General features: G+C 44.2%; 1 protein-coding gene across 2 annotated transcripts; it reads right to left on the minus strand.

Moving 5' to 3' along the window:
• Nucleotides 1–1,744: 1,744 nt before the first annotated feature.
• On the minus strand, nucleotides 1,745–23,057 carry TRIM36 (tripartite motif containing 36). 2 transcript variants are annotated; one of them, XM_014942564.1, is made up of 11 exons: nucleotides 23,011–23,057; nucleotides 21,812–22,046; nucleotides 19,314–19,343; nucleotides 14,547–14,890; nucleotides 12,876–13,022; nucleotides 11,746–11,841; nucleotides 10,555–10,808; nucleotides 9,802–9,926; nucleotides 8,959–9,246; nucleotides 8,365–8,662; nucleotides 1,745–6,870 (listed from the first exon to the last, which is right to left on the minus strand). In XM_014942564.1, exons 1-11 carry the CDS (start codon nucleotides 23,035–23,037, stop codon nucleotides 6,516–6,518), a joined length of 2,199 nt encoding a protein of 732 aa, XP_014798050.1. In that variant the 5' UTR covers nucleotides 23,038–23,057; the 3' UTR covers nucleotides 1,745–6,515. The 2 variants fall into 2 exon arrangements, with proteins under 2 accessions (XP_014798050.1, XP_014798059.1); XM_014942573.1 differs by lacking the exon at nucleotides 19,314–19,343.
• Nucleotides 23,058–23,063: the final 6 nt, after the last annotated feature.

The following is a 23,063-nucleotide window of genomic DNA, read 5'->3' on the forward strand; positions in this document are numbered from 1 at the left end:
AATTTTTCATTCCACTGGTTAAGTTGTGGTGGTTTTGTGGCATGCTATATAATTATGTATGAAGACTCATTTAAACTGCATTAATATAAGTTCTACTTGTAAAAGTTAGGCAATTCTCTTTTTAAGGAAGGATGGATAGATATTCAGACAAGTTCTTCTGTTGGAGATGGACATCCTTTACATCAACTGACACAGAGGCCAAATACCATCTTTTTACTGAAACTCAGGCAGAAACAGTCTTTGGCATATTATGCCATATCAGAAGAAACTGAGAAGATTGCACTGAACTTCCCTGGTTTAGTCTACCAGGTCACAGTGGGTTACCAACCCCAGAAACAGTTATTTCTGGACACTGTGCCAAGTTGTGCTGCGTGTTGTACACATTTAGCAGCACTGGAGGGAACCCATGTAGAATGGTCACTTACAGACTCCGTAGAAGAAAATAGTCATTTTTCCTCTCCTCTGAAACTTGGTTGTTTTTTTTCCACCAAGGTGAAAGTTTTCTGTCTACCCAGGACATGTTCTCTCCATCTCCTTCTGATAGGTTTAAGGATAGCTCTGTATTTTTGTGCCTTCTTCCCACATCAGTTGCAGCGCGTGGAGAAAGTGAGGATGCTGCTGCTGAAAAGAGCAGGAAATCCAGTCACTGCACCAAAGCTGAGCTGATATGGGTGTGATGGAGCAAAAGAGAGGCAGAATTTAATAAACAGGCATGAAAAGATGAGTTTTTGACAGAGATATTTTTGGATGGTGTTTGAGCCTTCTATTTCTCCCTTACCAATGTCTTACAGGAGACAGGAGGCAGGGGGAATATAAGGGTTAAGAACAAGGACTAAGCCTGTCAAATCAGGCAGGCTAGCTAAAACAAATGGATCCTTTCATGCTAAGTTGGATTTGCCCAGTGCAATGTTTGTAGTTGGGCAATAAACACACAAAAAGCCTTATTATTTTGCCAAGGAGCTAGAAATATCCTTCAGGCCAAGTCAAAGCCGCTTCTTTCTAATTTGAGACTCGGCGCAAACTGAAGTTCTCTCTCTCACAATTCGTTTTTCTGAACCTCAGACTAACATTTCAGAAAGTTTTTACTGAGCAGGAGCTGAGCCAAAGTCCCCGCACCACCCCACTCTGCCCCTGATGGCAAGCATCTCAGGAAGTGTCCCTCAGCTCTGCATTCATTTGCTGATGTGGCACCGAGAATACTCTTCAGTCCGAGCCCCTTCTCATGTGCTTCTTCAGCCACCCTTCTGTCCCCTCCACGGTCAGTTTTACTCAGCTTCAAGCAGTAGACAAACCTGTCATTTATACCGTTGAACAGCACAAACACTGAATTTTCAAAGAGCTGCAGATCTAAGCAGTGGCACCAGTTTTTGGAATTGCAAAGCATGGCAGGCCTCTTGGCTGGGCTGCCCAGGCTGGAATGCTAAGGAGCATCTGCTCCCTCCCCTGAGGAACAGGTAGGCCCAAGAGCCAAATCTCCTTCTGGACACGCATTTCCCAGCCTGGAGAGGGAGCCTCAGGCAGCCACATTCCGAATACCAGCATCTTAAGCAAAAGATTGATGTCGCTGTTAGTCCAAACGAGACCCTTTAGTCCTCCTCAAATTGGAGGCACTGGTATATGGGCAGACTTGAAAACCAAAAGCAGTGCTTTCCCCCTGCAAGTCACCTGTTGTCATCTACTGTAAGAAATAGTATTTCAACTGGGGTACTTCGGACCTGGGATGCAATAATGTGAATGACCAAGCTACTATATTTTCAGTTTTTATTAAAAAGAAAAAGACAACACATTTACATATCAGAATGTTTTTAAACAAGGCCTTTTTGTTAAAGCTTTAGATATCTAAAAAGTGTCTACATGATTCACACCTGCATGGAGCTTTGCAAATCACACAGTAGTCACCAAACAGCTATATTGCACAAAGATCCACACAATACCACACCATTCTTAGCTTAGTCTACATTGTAAAGTGCTGTTTCATAGGAAGAAACTTGTTCTGGAAAAGTAAGTATCTGGATAGGCAAGTACTGCTGAACTGTGTTTCTGAAAGGTGACACTTCTCTTCTAGTGGAAAAAATATGACAGTGTGTTGTCAGTGCCTCTGACAGTGTGGTTTTTTAATTTAATAAGCTGGAGTAAGCACCATAGAGTACTGTGATGGATGCATCCTTAGTATTCAAGTAACGCCAAAAAGCCAAATCAATTTTTAAACTCCAAATGAGACAAATAGAAACAGACATATCAAAAAGTAGATAAATGTTTAAAGTAGTGTCAGTCTCTGTCCAGTAGAACAAGTAATTGCATAGCAGAGCACATCTTAAATGAATGTAAATAAAGCTATAGTAGAAAAAACCTAAATTTTTTATTTCTTACTTCTATATTGTCAAACCAATAAATTTATTTTTTTTAATAAATGAGAGAATGTCTTCATATCTAAGACTGAATGTTCAATTTATTACTATTTCCACAAAGTGATGAAAGGCCATAGCCTGGTGGTATCAGTCCAGATGCTTATAAATAATCCAGATGTGGAACTATGTAGTGCTAACTGTGACATAAAACCTCCAATTTAAACCAGTTTCTGAAACAGAGGAACCAAAAGTGACAAATTCACCTGTGGAAGGAGATCTGGTCTGGGAACAACAAACCAGAAAGTTCAACGGTACATTCTATAGCTTTAAGCCCATACTAGGTTTGGTGGATGAATGGACAAACGGTGATTATACAATGGGAGAAGTCACAGCTTCTGAAGACAGAATCCTGTCTCCTGAGTCCATCTGACTATTGGGCTCATGCACACAGTGACTTGAGTCATCTACTCAATAGAGTGTACTAACATGTAAAAGATTTCAGTGCTTCACTAGCTAATCATGGTTTAATAAATGACTTGGGGGGAGGGGGAAGTGGAAGAACAGTAAATTTTAATGGCAGAAAGAGGTTTGCTGCATCTCACAACAACCTAAGTCGCTCCAAGATCTGGAAAAACAAGCAAGCAAAGAAATGACCGTGTTTGTGTTACCTCTGAAGCTACTGGGAAACATTCAAGTCCAGAAGTAACTGAAGAGCTGCAGGAGATCCTCAGGACTAAGTGACCACATAAAAGAGCAGATGTAACTCAGGATTAGCAAATGCAAAATAACACACAAGGTGGGGAAACCCTGTACGTGCACAGCTTGTTTACAGCTAACCATCAGGATCATGTGGAAAACACTGTGTAAGAACTATTCAAACGTCAGCTTAATATTCGGTATTGACCAAAAAGGCAAATACGGTTCTAGGACTATGGAAACAAGGAAAACCCAGAATTTTGTCACCCTTCACAGCAACAGAGTGTCTGTATGGAGGGCTCCTTCAGTTAGCCTCAGAAGGTGGGAGGAGAAGGAGATGCAGCAGGATGCTCACCAGTACAGAATGGCCTCCATCCAGCGAGAGGAACCATGAAGGGATGGGGGAACAATGAGAAAGAAAGGCTGTGATAACCACCTGTTACGAAAAGAAATGACCTAGAGGACGGATAACTAGCGAGGGACAACTGGCCATTTCTCCTGCAGGATAAAGTTCCAGAAGATACCAAATGCCTCACAGCTACTGCCTGGGACACCAAAGTGTTTCTCCAACAAGCACACAACGAAGTTTTTCCTTTCTTACCAAGGCAGAAACACTTGCGGGTGAAACCCTGACAAGAAGTTGCTCTTGCTGGGACTTTCTAGCCCTGAAAGGGCTGTCATACTCACCTTGGCCCAGATGTTATTTTCAGTTCCTCCTGACAGTTGCTACCAGAAGAGAGAGGCTTAGGAGAGAGGACACTGGGAGGGCTGGACTCCAGGTCAGATCAGTACAACAGTTCAGACAGCAAAGCACACAAAGGTTTTGCATTGTGACCTACATTCATTAAAGTGTATTGTGATTTCAGGTCCCATTTCATAGCTCTACAGCTGTATACATATACTTAGTAAGCATACTTCACACACATTCATCAAGATACAACACTATCCCCAAATTAGAAAGCATATCCCCAAATTAGAAAGCACCAAGTACGTATTAGAAACATCCTTCACTTTAGATCCTTATTTTTCCACAACACAAGGTAACAGGGCAAGTACCCAAATGTTTTTTCACATAGACTTCTATGAACAGATGCATTCCACCTCTGTACCCAGTAAGATCATGGAACAGATCCTCCTGGAAGATACATCACAACATATGGAAGACAGGGAGGTGACTGCAGTCAGCCAACACACATACACCAAGGACAAACCATGCCCGACTCATCTAGTGGCCTTCTGTGATGGAGTGACTGCACCAGTGGACAAAGGAAGAGCTACGGATGTCACATACCTGGACTTCTGTAAGGCCTTAGATACAATCCCCCACAACATTCGTGCCTCTAAATTCAAGAGATTTGGGGTTGACAGATGGACAATTCAATGGATAAGGAACTGGCTGGATGGCCATGTCCAAAGAGTGTCTTACAGTCAACAGTTCAATGTCCAAATGGAAACCAGTAACAAGTGATGTCCCTCAATGGTCTGTACTGGCACCGATATTACTTAGTTTCTTCATTAACATAGGACAGTGGGATTGAGTGCACCCTCAGCAAGTTTGTAGATGACACCAAGCTGAGCAGTTCATTTGCTAATGGGAAGGGATGCCACGCAGCGGGATCTCGACAAGCTTGAGGAGTGGGCCCACATGAACCTCATGAGGTTCGCCAAGGCCAAACACAAGGTCCTGCACTTGGGTCTGGGCAGTTTCCAATATCAGTACAGACTGGGAGATGGAGAGCATCCCTACAGAGATGGACTTGGCGATCCTGGTGGATGAAAAATTGGACATGAACCAGCAATGTGCACTTGCAGCCCAGAAAGCCAATTGTACCCTGGGCTGCTGGGTGGGCCGAAGGGCAGGGGAGGTGATTCTCCCACTCTGCTCTTCCAAGACCCGACATGGTCTGTATTGCATCCAGCTCTGGTGCCACGAGTTCAGAGCCCTTCTGAGGAGGGCCTCAGAAACGGTCAGAGAGCTGGAACACCTCTCCTGTGAAGAAAGGTTGAGAGAATTGGGATTGCTCAGCCTGGAGAAGAGAGGCTCTGGGGAGACTTAATTGCGGCCTTTCAATACACAAAGGGGAATCGTAAGATAGACAGAGACAAACATTTACAAAGGCCTGCAGAAATAGGACAAGGGGCAAGTTTTAAACTGAAAAAGGGCAGGTTTAGATTAGATCTAAGGAAGAAATTTCTATCGATGAGGATGGTGAAACCCTAGAACAGGCTGCCCAGAGAAGCTGTGGATGCCCCACGCCTGGAAGTGTTCAAGGTCAGGTTGGACATAGCTTTGAGCAACCTGGTCTAGTGAAAGGTGTCTCTGCCCATGGCAGGGCAGGGGAACCAGACAATCTTTAAAGGTAGCTTCCAACCCAAACCACTCTATGGTTCTATGATTCTATGAAAAACTACTATGTGATACAGTTTTTAACACGAGAGGAACAGAAATTTGAGGGACACGTCCTTTAAGGCAGAAATTGGGTCTCAAAACTCAATCAGTGCATTTTTAAGATTCTTACTAAAAAAAACAAGCTGCTACTACATCAAAAAATTAACTTATAGAAATAAGTATTAAAAGAAATACCTGATTTTCTCAGAGTTCACATATTATTACTCATGTCAATAACTCATTTGCTTTTGCCTAAATACCAGGTACTATTACTCACGCATGCAAACACTTCTCATTTTGCACTCTAAAGTCTGATGTTTAAGGTAGAATTGCACTTTATATATTTTTATATAGCCTATAATAAAAGCCTGGAAGAGTAAAGAAACTTGTCATTATGCCACCAACTATATGATATCAGGTGTCAGAATTAGCTTTAGCTTACAGTCACATTAAAGGTACATGACATGCAATCAGACTCTAGTTTACGCTCCTCATTCTAAATACGACCCTTGTAGTTTGGTTCTGTTTTACTTCAAACCAGGACAGCCACCTAAATGTTCAGCTATAGTTCTGATTTCTCCCTGCTTTTTGTTGCATTTTTGCAAGTGTTACTTTACGCTGAAAGGCCCAACCCCTTAGCTCAGGGGTTAACTGGAAAGCATTTGACCCCCCAGGGGCGGTCACACAGATTTCTTGAAAGGAGAAGGGTGATCACACACTGTCAGCTTTGACTGCATTAAATGCAAAACTGACGATGTAAGGATTTAAGTTACATAAAAGGCAGATTTCTACCCCTGAAGAGTAATTTTGGTTGCTAGTCAAACATCTTCCTTGCTTCCCCCTGGGAAGAAAGTCTGTGGAGAACAGCATTGCACAGATCACAAGAAAGGCAGGAGAGTTTCTGGAAGAACATTTCCCACTGGTGTGGGAAGTGTCTCCACCATCTGTTTATAAAAAAGTATGACCTGGACGGTTGTGAGCAACACATAAATATAATGTAAATAATCAGGACTGGAGACTAAAGTAGAATTTTTCTGCTCTTATTTTCCACCTCAGAGCAGCAACGGGAAGGGATGCATGCACTAGACGTCGTCGTCGTACTCGCCGTACGTTGCTGTGATGGCTTCCTCAAGATGAACTGCCGCGCCACCCATTAAGGCAAACGCTGGGTACATTATGCCAGAGCAATCCACCTCACACTCATAAAGGCATCTCATACAGCCCGCGTCGTAAAACCCCAGCTTGCCGTGGTCACAGTCAAGGCAGATGCCCAAGCACGCCGGCAAGGGAAGGATTCTGCTCGCTGGATCTTTGGGGGCAGCAGGTGTTGTGGGGATAAAGAACTTCTTCATGCCTAAAGTGACCAGTGTGAAAGGCTGTGATGAGTCAAAGAAGGCATCTTCGCTCCCACTGTCGTGACCGCTGTCTTGCTCATACCTGGAATAGAAAAAACAACCATTTGCTTTTGTCGGATTCTGAAGTGGAATCAGTGATGTGAACCAAATAAAACATTTTCGTAAGGTAGCTAACACCACCGTCACCCGCAAAACCTTGTGGGGTAAAAATATACCTAAGCCAGGAGCGAAGATGGACTTGGTAGGTGGAGACACTCACTTGGGCCACTTCAAACAATTAATAACTGCTAAACACAAATGAGGACAAGACCACGGAAGCTTTACCAAGGAGCAGATATACCTAAATGTACTCATGATGGGCAATCAGTAATGAACCTACAGTATAGTAAATTACTTAACTCGAGAAGTAATTTAGCGAATATGACTAATCATGACTAAACAGGACACCAGTAAATACATTTAACATTACTGTGGTCCTATGAGTTTTCCATGATGCTGCTGTATTACATGGTCTTTAACATTCATAACACAAAAAGTAGTGTCTTAGGTTTTGGGGTTTGTTTTGGTGTTGTTTTTTTTTTTTTTTTTAAAGTCCTCTGCCTAGAGGCTTCCTTGAACCCATTTCCCAGCTGGTTACTAGGGAAAGTTTGTAGCCAACTTTTTTCAGTCTACATGCTTTTCCCTCTGCTTCCATCCCCAAATGAAGACAGACTGGAGAAACACATATTCTTCTGTGCCATCAATCCCTAGCTAGGTTTGTGTTTTTTGAGGTGTCTGGGGGGAGGCTGGATGTGTGTCAGCTAAAGTCTTCCAGATATTCATGTGGTTAATAAAGAAATCAGGGAATCAGGATCTAATTTCTCACTTTTCAAAAAGGCTCCATCTGACTTTCAGAAGCTCAAGACACTGGCATTTTTGCACTTTCAGAATGTTATACAGCCAACACATTTGTTAGATTTGTGAATAAATTAAGAGCCCCTAGGAGACATCCTCCCAGCCTGCAGTTCCTAGACACATCCAGGCTGACTACCACTGTAACTGAGAGCTGGTAATCTTTTTGCTGGTTTGTCCACTGTACTTCGGCTTGTACTCAGTAGCTTGTACTTCAGTACCGTATGCAAATGTATAACCTGGGATAAGCCAGTGACTTGGAATCCACCCTGATGCGAGCTACAGCAAAGATACCCAGATAAGCACAGTGAACATTGTACCTCTGAATATGCTAAGGGAATTTAGGCAGAGCCTTACTACTGGCAATTAAGCATTGCTCCAATCTTGCTATTGACTTTTTTCTTTTTTTTTAACCTTCTTGCTTTAAGTGACATGTCTTGGTATCTACATGAACCTGATTTATTTCCCAAAAAGAAAGAAAATAGGACTCTGGATAATTAGAACATCATTCTACTAATAGTAGGGGATCAACAGGACAATCTGCCTATGCTATATCCTTCAAGCCACTTTTTACTGGTTTGGTTCACCTTGTGTACTCATCAAGACCAAACTTGCTCCTAATTTATTTTTTTAAAAAGCCATCTCCTTATATAAAACACATGTTAAGCAAGAGTCTGCGGTTTACCTTGGGCTGGTCACATCATGGGTATTATGGAACAACTTCTGTATCTTGTTGCTAGAAACAACTCCCACTTTCACCAGGTATGAATAGGCTTCCACACGAAAAGCCCAGAAGTGCTTTCCTTTGGCAATCCCAGTGTCACCAATGATGTAATCCAGGGTTGTGTAGCATCCGACCTGCATGCGCTCAGACCCCAGCAGCAGAGGAAATCCAGCCATACTTTCCACAGAGGTTCTTTCTGGGTTCAGCAGGAGATGTTCACTGTTGTACCCACATTTGTCATCAAAAAGAAAACTGAAAACTGAAAAACAGTATGCCCAAAAAAATTCCTCTTAGTTAAGTATTTGGACTTCTGTGCTTATAAACTACATTTTAAGTCAACTGGCATTAGAACTGCTCACTTTTAAAGGCTACCAGGAACATCGCGCAAACTAACAGTGTCTCAGTATGCTACCTACTCAACCTGTTTGTTAACAGTGCTTCTAAACATTTATGCAACCAGTAACAGCCTAGTAGAAGTCTGGGAGCTCCCAGAAACCACCTATGGCTCTTAACACCACGTCAGCAGCTTGTGGACATTAAGAAAAAAAACCATACCTGGAGCTGGAGGCGTACGCAAAACAACTTCTCGGCTCCAAGGGCCACAGATGGACCCTTTACATCCTCGAACTCTGAAGGCATACCTGCTGTCATCATCAAGATCAGACACTATTTTGCTCTTGCTGCAAACTTTGATCTCCTTCCGCATTACGCTCTCCTCTTCTCCGTTAAGCTTCAGATACTCGAGAATATAGGTATCAGCTGAATCTGCCTTCCCAGGGCACTCCCAACTGATCACAGCTTTGTTGTAAATTTTGCTCTGCACTTCATTGATTTCTGGTATTTCTAGACGTGGAATGCCAGAGATTCAGGAGAAAAAGAAGCCTCAAATTTAGATACATGTTGATTTAGAATTAACCATACAAGCCCTTTGGTGAGTGGCTATAGCACTGGGGGGGGATATGGGGGTATATCTGACTCACTCAGTCAAAGGGTGCGGATGAGCATGGTTCTGTTCATGCACCTAAAATCAATCCCTTACTTTCGGCTTTTTCTTTGAAAGTTGTATAATTTATATTTGCTGGCAGCTAAAAAACCATATAAAACCCTGCTCTTTTCTGTCATGCAACAAAACGCTTATAGAAAGATCTAGTATTACTTAACTACAATATTTTGGGAGCCAATGTAAAGTGGTACCGAATGCAATAGCATTTTCACTTCTTTACCAAAGCTGAAGCTAGCACTGCTGCCATGTAATGCCTTGTGGATCACAGAAGCAGAAGGGACAATGAAAGTCACAAGACTGAGTTCTGCAGCTGCAGCCCTGCATAAGTTATGCCTCTTCCCAGACAAGCCCGTATAGCCATAACTCAAAAAAGACCTGAAACTCTCGCAATTTACCGTTGGAATAGAAGGACAAGTCACCAAGGATCTCTTCTTGCTTGGCTATGTCCACCACAAAGTCTTCAAAAGTAGTTTCAGCTGCCGGCCTGAAGCTCTTCAGCGATTCAGTAGCCTTTTGGATTCTGAAAGCACAGAAGCAGAAGGATGGCAGAAGAGAGCAAAGGGTATTCACGTGTGCATTCCTGAAAGCAAAAATGCTAGGTTTTGCTTTAAAAAAAAGTTCTGTTTTCATGTACTTACTGATGTCCCCCAGAAACTTCTGTCTCTCTAGACAGAATTCAAATGCAAAACTAAAACTTTTGTACATCAGTGTAAAGATAACAAACAGGTAATCGCTCAATTTGGGGCATTATGTTCAAAGAACAAAATAGGTGGGAAGCACTAATGGAGAACAACTATTAAGAACAAAGAGTTTAAAGCCAAAAGAGACCTGTTAGATTAACTTGTAAACGCTCCATACAACCTCTGAGGAAAGGAATGTGTCAGTGAGCCCAATGGGCTACCCCTCCACTAAAATCCTACTGAACAAGGCAGGACAGAGCTGCTGTAGGACAGAGACCCTCCTGTGTGCCGTTTCTTAACTCACACTCTTAATACAGTAATTTACACTGAATGCTACTGGGACTGTCCCTGAGCCTCTGCGATACAAGGTACTGCATTTAGCACTTTGCTAGCAGCTCTCTTAAGAGCATGACTGACCAGACATCCTGGAACAGTACCTGTACCTCAAACAGAGGACAATTATGATACCTGACATGAAGTTGTTTTGCCGTTTGAACAAAACAAGATGGGTCAGTTTCTTTAAGCACTTCTTGAGCGTATCCCACAAGGCCATTATTTTCCAGGAGCCCTTGATATTCTTCGGCTTGTGTTTGCAATTTTTCCAGCCTTAAATTCTTAGAAGCTTCAATCACCCTAAGAGCTGCAGATTTCTTCTCTTCCAGTACATGATACAATTTCTCAAAACTCTGAGATGCTGCTTCTTTAGCTCTTTCACTGTTGCACTAGGAAGGAACAAATGGCATTTTAGTCAGATTCCACAGCACTGTGGCTGTGTACGGAAACATACTTAGGGTTGTTCAAGATATCAGAGCAACCTAGCCATCCATTTGACAGACAAGACTAATGAGCTTTGCTACACTCTTCAGCACTGAAACGGTGATCAGCACTGCACCCAAGCTAGTAAGCATTTACTGTCTTAACCCAGAGAACGAAGAGCAGGACAGTGTTCCTCTGATTATCTCTTGAGTTATGCACAGCGTTTGTCTACACAGCTCATGGGAAAGCACTGTAAAAGCAGATCGGTCTCTGAAGTCTTCATGCCCAAGAGCTACATGCTTTTCCACCTTCCTCAATCACCCTGAACGGGGGGTCCAGCCCAGCTTCTCACATACGCCCTCAGAACTGTAGTGCCACCTCTGACTAGTGCCCTGGGTAAAAGGAGCCACAAAGCATGGAGACCCTCTGTATCACGAGATACAAGTCTGCATCAGGAGCTCCTGCAGCTTCTGCCATCGCGTTTTTCAGCTTGTATGTGAGGTCCCAGCTCTTGACCCTTCTGCGGGGAGATTTTTGCCCTTAATTCTGACACTGCTGCAATGTCCTCAAGGTAAAGTGAGAGCGCAAATTGTGCAGCACTCTTAATACACAAGACCTGTAAGACTTACTCCCCTCTCTTTGGTTAAGGTATCAAATAAGCTTTATGTCAACTAAATTCACAGCAGCACCCAAAACTTAACTTCCCCCTGTATGTTGCCCAAATTTTCCACACTGACGGGATTAGGTCTTTCCATCTGTGACCCAGGACTAACACAAACTCTTCAGAAATGGTGTTGCTGGCTAACTGAAAAATACCCCAAAGGATCTGGAACACTTCACTGAAAACAGTTCGACTGTGTCCCTGGAAGGGCCATCCCCAAACAACCCACCAGCCACTCGTACCTCTGTTTCCTTCATCAGCAGGTCCAGCTGTGTGATGTGGGCTTTCACCTGGCTCTCCTTACTGATGAGGTAGTCAATGTCTTTCGAAAGCTTCTCCTGTTAAGAAAGAACAGCAAGCTGACAGGCAGAAGAAGGGCGTACCACCTGAACCCACAACCAGCACAGGCAGGACATCCCGCTACAGCAGGGACAAGCCAGCCCTACAGGGACAAGAGCCTGCCACCAGTCAGGAGCAGCAACCTCACGGAGGATTGCTCAGTGACCCGCGGCAACTGGCCAGGGACATCAGGCCACTGCTGTGAGCAGTTCTGGAGCACAGCCTTTGAGGAGAAGAGCTGACAGCCTCAGCTGGCTCACTCTTCCCCAGCCACAGCAGTCCCCTTCTCTCTCAGGCTGCGAGCAGGAGGCTGCAAGAAGTTACTAAAACTTAGCAGAAAAGCCTTGTTAAGTTATTAACCCATTTGTAGTAAGACTCGCTAGAGAAACGAGAGGTTTGAAACACGAACTTGTGAGTAGCTCTGCACTTCCTCAGCTGCAAGAGTTAACAGCTGCACAGGAAAAGCCTTGCAAACAGGCGAGAAGGCAAAGAGCACAAGGTAGGCTGGGCTGGTCAACAGAGGAAGAAAAGGAAGAAGAGGAGGCAGCAGCAATCACTCTTTATCAACAAAGCAACGTTTGCAAGTCTGCCCTGTTGCACGGCGCTGAGGGAACCAACAGCTCTGCAACTTCAGAAGCATGCAAGGTCCTCAGATGCAGGTTCTCTGGGAGAGCTCGTAAAGCACAGCTAACCCCAAACCCTGAGGATGCTCATCTCAAAAAAAACCAGCCAGACTGTAAACTGTTAACTGCTTCAATCTTCTGTGTTGGTTGGTACTGCTGTAAAGATGGCTAAAATAAGGGGAAAGCACTTGTAAGGGCCTCACAGAAAATATAGTTTGGCTTCTCAGAGGCGCGCTATGCCACAGTAATATATACATTAACAGACGTTGCGCAACAGCATGCCTCATGACTGGTGCAGTGTCCTCTGAACACACGTCCTGGCTTCCTGCCACAGGGAGTTTGCCCTTACCCCAGAAGCTCAGCGCTCTTCCCCTTCCACAGGCCAGGCCCAACAATATTTACTTTTTTACCTTAAGGGTTTTATAGGCAGTGCTCATGGTTGTTACTCTGTGGTTTGCGTGACATCCGCCCAGTTTACACAGATGACAAACAGGCCTTCTGCAGATTTCACAGTACATGTTTACCCTCTCCATTTCATGCTCTGGACACATCAAAATCTGGAAAGAAAAAAAAAAAAAGAGAGCAGAGAATATGCAGGTAAACTTCCAAAAACTGAGGTGCTCAAACAAAACACCCAGTTATCCCGCAGCAGCACCTGATTCATCAGTGTATTTTTGTACTTCCAGTTTATCTTCCACCTTCTGTATTTGTCAATGCAGATGAAAACACACGGTTTCACGAGGTTTACAGTGGGTAAACCTGTAGCAATGCCTGTGCACACACCACGCAGCCTCCATACTGCAGTCAACCATTTTGCTAATCCCTCAAGTTGCCCGCATGCCTCAAGCTCCCTACACTCCTGTTCAGAGCTCTAAACGCCATATGCACCCTGTATATGTAAATGTAATGCAAAACCCACCCTGTCCAATTTAACCGTGTCCACACCAGCATCTCTTGAAAAAGCTACGAACTGTCCCTTAAAGCAAGAGTCGACATAATACCGCAGTGATTTAAGTATAAGCCAGACTGTGATCAGCCACACAGGCATTGCTCTTGGAGCAACAAATGAAACGCAGCCACCACCACCAGTCACAGTCATTTTAAAGACAAAAGGCTCCAGTGTCAATTTTTTTTTCTGTCTGACTCCAATTACAAGTTGTTCATGCCGAGTGCTAATTCCAGCATCAGCTGAAGCAGCGTTGTGAAAAAGCTGGTGTTCGCTAGAACTCATCTTTCGAAAACTGAGCACGGTGGAGTAACTGCTCCAAGAGGGGGAAAAAAGCGCTGCTCAACTCCAAGATTAAGCAACAGATAAAAGGATCTAAAAGGCAGATAAAGTAGCATAGATACGGGCACTCTAAGCTAAAACTGCGGACCATCTCCAAAAACAGCTCTCAAGCCCCATATGTTATCTTCGGCTATGGCAGAAAGCCCAAGGACAAAGGAAACTTTCAGGAAAACTAGCTGTGCAGGCAGACATCTCCAAAAACCACAGTCATGCTGTTAGTCTGTGGAAGTTATTTTTCCACAGCAGTGCACAGTCACACCTAACAGAAACCACATATTTTCATTCAGCTCATACAAGCAAGAATTACAGCCTGCAAGCTAGAGACAGAAGAGGTCAGCAGATCACCTTGTATAGTTCTCTCAAAATTCTAGAACAATCAGGCCAGTATATGCTTCTCCCATCCCCACCACACACGTTACAAAGTGCTCTCCAGTCTTGCTGTAAATTAAAGCGATGACTGGGAACATTGTTTAAGAGATCAGCAAATACTCCATGTATTCAGCTCAGGTCTTAACAATGCAGTGCAATGCAAAAATGCACTTTTCTTTCTTTATATGAAGCCCAAAATGTCCTCCAGAAAAGTCTCTTTAAGAGCACAGTAAAGATCAGTTTAGTGTGGTTGGGAAGTTCGCTTCAGCATCAACAACATCATCATCTTATGGTTCACTTAATGAGTAACAGCAACAGTCAGTAAAGCAACGATGGTCCTAAAAAGCAACCACCATTGCACAGACATGTCTGAAGCTATACGTGAATGCTGCGACCCAAATTCTGCAGGATAAGGTATACTTACCTTGGGTCTGAAGTTGGTGGTTGGTCCTCCGTATTCGTGCTGGGCTTTCACCGTCCCCCAGGGATGGTGTATTTTGAAGCACTCATTGCAATAGCTGGCGTTGCAGTCCATGCAGCTCTTTGTGGACTCCTGAGGTGGAGGTTTGCAGAAGTTGCACATGATAGCAATGGCTGCCCTGGCTGCCTGTCTGTATCTTTCCACGATGGTTTCCAAAGTGAAGTTGCGAAATAGGCCATTGATGCCACGTTCTCCGAGATCGATATCCCGCTGGCAGCCCGGACAAGGAAACAGACTCGATCTAGGAGTCAGTGAATTGCGCTTTCTGCCCGAGTAGATACCAGATCCTGATTTAGGAGGAGCATAAACAGAAGATGTTTCGATTTTAAAGGGAGAAGCACGGGAATTTATGAACCAATTCCAAACTACAGCGTCCAAACCAGTACAATACCGACTCATACGCAGTCTGCCAAGCCAAAGAGAATACGTTTGCCACGACACGGCCGTGTAATGTCTGAGTCCAGGGGACACTACAAACTACTACTCTAAAACTTAATTCTATGTTAAGATGAATTTAGCTGTCCCAATCCCATATTCTTCATCTAGATTTGGGCACACTCAGGCTGCAGCCTTTCAATACACTAAACACAAAACCTCCCAGAAACCAGTTGGATTTAGGTTAACTGGCTACTCGTACGGAGAGCAACAGCTTCCTAACATTATTGAAGCAAAAGATGCTTATTTCCAGAGTGAAACTACTTATTCTGAGACAAGTACAGCCACCTTGAGTGCCCTGAAGTTTGCTTTGCCTTAGTCAAACTTATCTGGCCCATCCCAAGAGTCATCATAAAAAAATAGAGGAAGACAAGAGAACTAGGTATTACCAGCACAAAATCTCAGCCAAATCACTTAGTCAAAATCTGCAGAGGCTGACTTGGCCCCTGCTGAATGGCCTTGATAACGTCGGGCTGCTGGGGAAGCCCTGCACACCGAAAGGATGCTGAGATGCTTATACCCGGGACATTCCTCTACCCCGAAGCAGGGAACCACACATCTGCACGATTACACGGGGTACATCTATTGCTTTTCTTTTCAAAAGTGGACAGCAGAGAAGCTGCACTCCCACCCAAGAGCTACACACAAATTTCCCCTCCTCTAACAACATAGAGTGACCAAAGGCTCAAGTAAAGCCACAAGCCTATGGTGGCTGTTCAAGGGGATGGCTCACACAGACCCAAAAGCTATTTATGGGGTAATGCTTTGAGGCTCCCCAACAGGGAGTGTGTCCCCACACTTCACTCATGAACCCACAGGGCAGAACGGTCCAAAAGAGTCCTTTATGACAGTGTTTAGGCTTAACATGCTTTCTCTCAGCTTCCCCTCACAAAGAAACAAAAAACCATCCTCTGTAGTTGGAGAGTGGCTTCAAAATCCCTTTGAGAGGTTTATATGTTGGTACAACTAACAAATTTGGAAAGGGACGTCTGACTTAAAAAACTGAATTCTTTGTGCTGAAACTGGTTCTTCTCCAGAAAGGGAAATATGTTCTCATCTATTTATTAAGTCAGTGTCTTCCAATCAGAAATGCTGATGCTTCAGTTCCTTCTGAGTGTCCTTTGATGCTACCCAAAAGGTGCTGCTCTCCTGTGGCTGCTTCACCCAACAATCCAAAACCTCCCTTCCTACCTACAATCTCTTTTTAAAAAAAATGGCAAACAAACCAACCCATAAGGAACTACTTCCTTTAAAAACATTTGGAATGTGCCCCACGATAGCTGTGCATGACTGTCAGCTAAGAAGCCACAATCAGGGTGTGAATAAGTGTGTGTAAGCTGGCAGTCCCAAACTCGGCTAGTCTCGTGCCTCCCTGTAGGTTCTGAGAAGAAAACTGGACAAGTGCCTTGTGTCACCAGCCCAGAACTCTCTGGCTAAGGGAAGCAGAGATTTTTTTATATTTTTTTTTTATTCCCAGTACTTACTTTAATTGAATTAACTACCCAAACTACACATCCTGCAGTACCTGTAACTTGGCACACACGGCAACACACTCATGCAATGCACATCAACAGCAGTGAAAGGCAAACTGCACTTCCAGCCTGTGCTCCCAGCCAGCACTGCACACAGAGGGGGCTGCCACACAAGACTTCTACGATGGCCTCCACGAAAAGATGATTTCCCATGCAGTGCCATGCAGTCAGCAGCTACAGAAAGGGATCTGGAGTACTTTCGACATTTGCTAAAACTAAGAAAAGAATGATACAGCGTCATAGGTACAGTAACTGCCTACAAACAGTGTGCTACACCAGAGAGCAAGCCATGACAGAGCAAGATAACGAGATAAAAACAAGACCAAACAAAACGAAAACGTGGTGCAGTGGTCAAGTTTAAAAAGTACAATCCGAAATCGGTGGATCCAGTAGCATGCTTTGGAAGTCTGGCCCAAGCGGCTCAAACGTGGACGGGGTGTTTGTTTGACTCAAAGGTGAGCTCAGCTGCATCCCAATGGAGGCCTTTCATTCTGCCCGTGGTGGACCCAAAACCAGACTGTGGCCACCAGCCATGCTCTTGCAAAGTCTGGTGACACCTTGCTTACGGAAAGCAACCTGGTACCAAGGAACTCCTGCCCACCTTCAGATGTCTCATCCCTTTTCACAGACAGCGCTCCAAGAGCCTAAGGTTGGCTGTTTTTGGTTTTTTTTTTCCCCTGTTTTAAACCCTGGAAGTTTACTTTCCAAAGCTTCTTGGCGTGCTCTGCCACTTCAAGACTTTAAAAGTACGGAAATACTCTCTTTTTGCCCAGTGAATGTTAAAAGATTAACACGCAGTAAGAATTAGTCTGCTTTCTGCTTATAGGATGACTACACTTGTATTTTAAAAAGAAAGCACTGAAGCAGTGATAAATGACTTCGAGCACTATCTTTCCAATCTATCTTGTGTCCAGTTTGCCGAAACTGAATTCTGCTTTTATTTTAAAAAAAAACAAACAACCCCATCCACAAAAAAAAACAGAGCAGCAAACTCCATGGATTTTGTAGTAATATTAGATGTGTGGCTCACAGAAACTTAGGCGTCCCTATATTCTCTTTCACACTTTGCCAATCAGGTTTACAATAAACAAGTATGTATTTTGTGAAATATCAGGAATCATCACAATAAATTTTTCACTGTGGTTTGTAAATGGACTGTTCCACTTGCAATGAATAACTCAATCAGTAACTAAAAAATAAGCACAACAACTGCTTATTCTCAGACTCCAAACTCCCAAATATTAGGATACAGATTGCAAAGACTCAAGTCAAAGAGCAATCTTAAGTATGGCTTTCAGATGTTTAATGGTCCTCATTCCCAAGGAGAAGTACTGGCACTTAAAATGTTGAAAAGCTCAAACTGCAGCTGATGGCTTGCAAAGGGATAAGACATCTTCAAGATAAAATTGTGCTTTCCAAGCAAACAGTATCACCAGAATTCTATGGTTATGGAAGACATGGAAGTTAAATGTGTGAGAATTTAAAAAAATAAAGATTTTAAAAGTCAACTGGATTCTCATAAGAGTTGGGTTTTTTTAAAATATAATGTATATTGCCACCCCCCCAAACTCAGTTAATGCATTTGGATGGATTTTTTTAGGGAGAAAGAAAAGAAAAAACCAAACATGCGAGAAGTCAGTAGCTGCAAAATATCATTTCCAGATACTTTAAACTTCCCCAAAATCAAGGGTGCTTTCTGCAAAAAGAGCAGATAAGGACAGCTCTCCAAGAACTCTGAGGGTGTCCTAGGGTACCTTTGTTTTTTGACCCTTTCAGTCCTCAGCTGAGGCCATTTAAACTTCCCCTTCCGATGTGGCTGCTTTGTCCTCCGCCAAGTGTGAAATTCAGATTTGTGTTCAGCTCAGTACACGTCTATCTTGAAGGACACAACACTTCTATGGGCTGCTTACATGCCTGCCAATATTACGGCAACATGGAGCTTTGGGCTTGTTGGTTTTTTTTAACTTTTTTTGACAGACCATCACATCAAAGAAAGTATTTATGTTAACAAGTGGCTGAGATGCTCTGACTAGCCCAGTTTTGAAATCAGATGTACTTAAAGAGACACTGGCTATCCTCCAACCTGACCGTGTCACTAAGCATGCCAAACATTACAAGTGTATCAATTCAAAATATTTAGTTTTCCTCATATATTCATGTGCTGTGCTCAATTGCCAGATCCAGAACTATCTACTAAGATTAACATGTTGTGAATTTCGATCTGCTGCTCTATCAAATTAAGTGGGCTCAGAAACAATGAACAATGGGTATTACCTTCCATTTTAAAGCGATGGCCAACCATGACCTCCCAATGTTACAAAGATCAACCTAATAATTACACTTCACTACCCGTAAAACAGCTGTTCTACTGGAACTTGAGTGTGTAAACTCTTGAAAATTAAAAAGTATGAGGTGCGGGGGTGACTGTTGGGATTTTGCTTCAAAGGAAGAGAGAACGTGCATTTTTGCACCCGTCAAGATATGGTCAGTCATCCATATACACAAGAAAGAAAAGTAATAATCCAACCCTTAACTGAATTCCAGTCCAGTTGACCTTTAAGTCAGTGTTAAACAGAATGAAAAGCTTTCCTTATAGAATTCCTTTGCTGTACCTTTGCTCACTGCAAAAGCCATTTTGTGGACTTGACCACTGACAAAATGCTATATGCTAACCAACAATATTTAACTCGAGATCTAAATGCTAGACTATCTCTAGCCAATACAAGAAGTGAAGCATTTCTACCTCTCCACCCAAAAGACCTCCTCTGTGAGGCTGCGAACAATGAACAGAAAGCTGTTTAGAAATCAAAAAATGAGATGATACACCATTGGTTTACAATGGTCCAAACGAAAAGCATCAACTGTTTTATCTCCTGTGGCTGTTAAACTACTGCGAGGCTGAAAGGCAAGAATGTTTAATTTCCTAGCACATGAAACAACTATAGTATTTAAGCAGAACAGAAAAAAAAGGAGAAAGAAGAGATTGGGGGGATGGGGATGGGGCAGGGAGAGATAATTCAGACATTCAGTTTCTGCATCATCCATCAGCGCTGCACAATTGTCAACATAACCACATTACATCCTTTACTCTAATTACACCAACATTGCAGTTACACTAACATTACAGAAAATGGATTAGCAATAAGAAATGTCCTTTTATTCATCCTTTTTATCTTTTTATATATTCAACATATTTTTTTAATTTTTTTTTTAAACGAACACCTTAGATTTTAAGAAGCACACACGCTCCATTTCAAATGAAAAAATAAGAGTTCTGTCTTTTTTACATACATTGCATTTGTAAACGCAAGCTGTGTGTGCACAACAAGTACAGAATGTGGACCAGTTCCTTCTGGCATCTCAAGAATTTAAATGCCAAAATCATTTTAAATAGATGATACTCCTCATGAAGATAGCAGAGATTCCATAAGTGAAAAGACAGAGAAAGAGAAAGAGGAAAAAAAAAGGAGAGAAAAAGAAAAAGAAGAGAAAAAGAGAAGAGAAAAGGAAAAAGACAGAAAAAGAGAAAGAAAAAGAGAAAGAAAATGAAAAAAAGAAAGAAAAAGAAAAAGCAACCCACAGAAGGAGGAAGGTGTTATACACATTTTGAAATATACCCATGTTTTAACAGTGACATGCCCTGCGCCAGGCTACCAGAAATTCTAGTGGCTTTTTGTTACACGTGTGAGGCCCCACTTTGAATGGTTTTTTTTGCGTTTTCTCTCTTGTGGGGCTGTTTCATTACAAATTCCCCTAAGGATCACAACAGGAACCAGGCGAGGCAGTGCCCCAGGTGAGTGAGAGGAGAGTGTTAGGAACACAAGCGTCAAGCTGGGTGAACACTACGGGTACCAAACGCCTGAGAGCAAACCTCACACCCCACACTGCAAGGGAGCAGCTACGCCGGCAACATTAGGAGCAAAGACAGTAAAACCTGAATGTCCAAATGAATGCTTTAAAGCTCCCATTTCCATATGCTTTTCATTTTTGCAAATTTGACCTGTCTGAGAGGATAATTTTCCTGTGATGTGCATCTGCCCAACGCTCTTTGGGAGGGAGGAGGCGGGGGGGAGCGAAGAGGGGGAAGCCCATTATTTCCGAGCCTCCATGCTATCTTGCAACTCATCAAACTGGTATGAAGTCTTTAGGAAAGCATCCATCTCCCTCTGCTAGCACATCAGATGAGGAGATAACAGGAGTAGCTTCCCATCACTTTGCTGGGATGGTGGCAGACTACCCTGGATTTAAAGACTACAACCCCCGCAGCAACTTGCCTGGCTGCTATCTCAGGGTTGGGGGAGGCAGGAATAGTAGAACTTCTTTGCCCTGTCGTGAGAGATGGGACAAAGCAGTCCAGCTGAACCTTGCAGGAAGGGGAGCCAGCGACTACAGCAGTGCTGCACACCAACCAGTAGGTACCATAGGAAATGCAAGATACAGCTTCAGGGTTTGTCTCGTGGGTGACTCTGCCAGAGCACTGTGGTTTTAAAGTGGGTAATTCTGTCAGAAGGAAGCCTAAAGAGCCCAGAGGTTCAAGAAGCGCAACGTGCAGAAAGTACTTTCCGTGTGTCTGTGTTAAAGCAGGTCAGCTCATCCCATGGACTACACTGACAGCTGTAAGAATCCTACTCTGGCACCACAAGGAGCAGGAGGAGCCCTACAGCTGAGTGCTCCCTGGAGCAGACCACACCGACAGAGACTGCCAGGGCAGCCTTCTCACAGCCATCCCTCCTCCGGTTCTGCATCACTGCAACCAGCATCATCTATGGAAAATGATTTATTGTGAGCGTAATGACACGGGTAGGACAAAACCATCATTTGCAAAGTCTGCAGAGGCTCAGAAGGAAGTTGAAACTATGGAATTTAGGGCTGGCCAAAACCTGAGAGAACCACCTCAACAGTGCTGCTGACAGGCACTAAAGTTGCTGAAAACTCTCAGCGCTATTGAACGTGAAGCCATTGGCTCTCGATGTAACTGAAATACAGACATAAACAGACACAATGGTTACAAAGATTTACAGGATGCCACAAAGACAAATCTATTATATATGAAATAAAGTACATTGTCCTTAAAAATATTCCCATTGTTCTTGCCACAGAATGAACAAGAGTTGCACTATCCTTAAGTCATCTCTTTAACCGTGGCAGGAGCACTGGGAAGACATTTTACCAGCGCAGACACCATTCAGCTCAAGTCAGTCTAATACATAAAATTAGGAAAACAAAAATTCTGATACGTACCTGATCTACTAATCCTGTCAATTCTGTCCGTGCTAGGAGAAGATATTCTAATTCGAGGGCTGCTCTGATTAGAGGACTCAGAGCCCCCGTCAGCAAAAGAGTCTTCATAGGCAAAGAGTATTTCTTTTACACATTTGTGACAGACATTGTGCTGGCAAGGAAGGATCAGCGGATGGGTGAATAATTCCTTGCACGCTGGGCAGATGAGCTCTCTTTCGATACCCTTAATGGCAACCTTCATGACAAAAAGAGGGGAGAAAAACCCAAGTGTTAAGCACGGCGAAGGAGGCGAGCCAGCCGGACCTCACCGCACAGCTGTGTGTCACTGTGTCACCAGACCCCATCTCCCGCAGAATCATCCTCGCACACACTTTTAAGCTGGCTTGAGGCGCTCCTCTGGCTAACACGGCCAACGAATCTCAATTAACACCATTTATGAAAGCGCCGACAACAAGGTCCGTTTCAGCTGAAACGGCCACTGCCCACGAGGCGAACTCAGTTCATCTCTAGGTCATGTCTGCATTGCAGGGGAAGAGAGGAGAGGAGGGGAGCAGTCTTAATTCCACCCAAGGACCGAGTGGAAAGAAAGCAACCATACTTCTTAACAATAGGAACCCACACCTTCAACTCGGGCTCCTTCGCTTTTCAAGATAGGGAGGGGAGAGGGGGGAAAAAAGACATTAAGTGTCAGGCTGGCCAGACAACAGGCTCTCCTGCCTTAAAATTCACGTTGAAGGATTGAAACCGCCTTGCCTTCGTGGAAGAGCACGCAGCCCCCGGGGGGCTCCTCGGTAATTGAGGGACCCCGCAGCCATCTGGCAGGCTGCGCTGCTCCGGGGTCTGCCGGCGTGGGGGGGGGAGCCCAGGGCCAGCCAAACCCCCAGCCAAAAGGAGGAAGCATCAAGTGGCGAGCCGCAGCCACACCGCGCTGGCCCCGGCCCCTCGGCTCGTCCCCCCTGGTTTCCTGCGAGCCGCGGGCGGGATCGGACCCCATTTCCACGGACGTGTCCCCCCGGGGGGGAGGGGGGGCTTCCCCAGCGCCCCAAGCTCTCCGTGCCAGCCGGGCAGGGAGGAGGCTGCCGGGTTACCCCGCGACGGGGCGGGGGCGACACCAACACACACACACCCCCCTCCCAACACACCGCTACACACCCCCCCGCAGCACCAGGCGACCCGCCCCCCCACACCCCCGAGCTCACCGTGCTCTCCGTCTGATCGCCCTCCATCCCCGCTCCTCCGCCGCAGCGGCTGC

The sequence above is a fragment of the Calidris pugnax genome, unplaced genomic scaffold (genome assembly GCF_001431845.1).
Source record: "Calidris pugnax isolate Ruff unplaced genomic scaffold, ASM143184v1 scaffold59, whole genome shotgun sequence".
NCBI classification, from domain to species: Eukaryota; Metazoa; Chordata; class Aves; order Charadriiformes; family Scolopacidae; genus Calidris; species Calidris pugnax.

What these genes read in the sequence shown, in the direction of transcription:
- TRIM36 (XM_014942564.1), bottom strand. Translation starts at nt 23,037, where the DNA reads ATGGAGGGCGATCAGACGGAGAGCACG. An exon ending in TGCTGATGAAGGAAACAGAG is followed by an intron (nt 10,809 to 11,745) that starts GTACGAGTGGCT and finishes GTTCCTTCCTAG; the next exon opens with TGCAACAGTGAAAGAGCTAA. An exon ending in GCGTACGCCTCCAGCTCCAG is followed by an intron (nt 8,663 to 8,958) that starts GTATGGTTTTTT and finishes ACTGTTTTTCAG; the next exon opens with TTTTCAGTTTTCTTTTTGAT.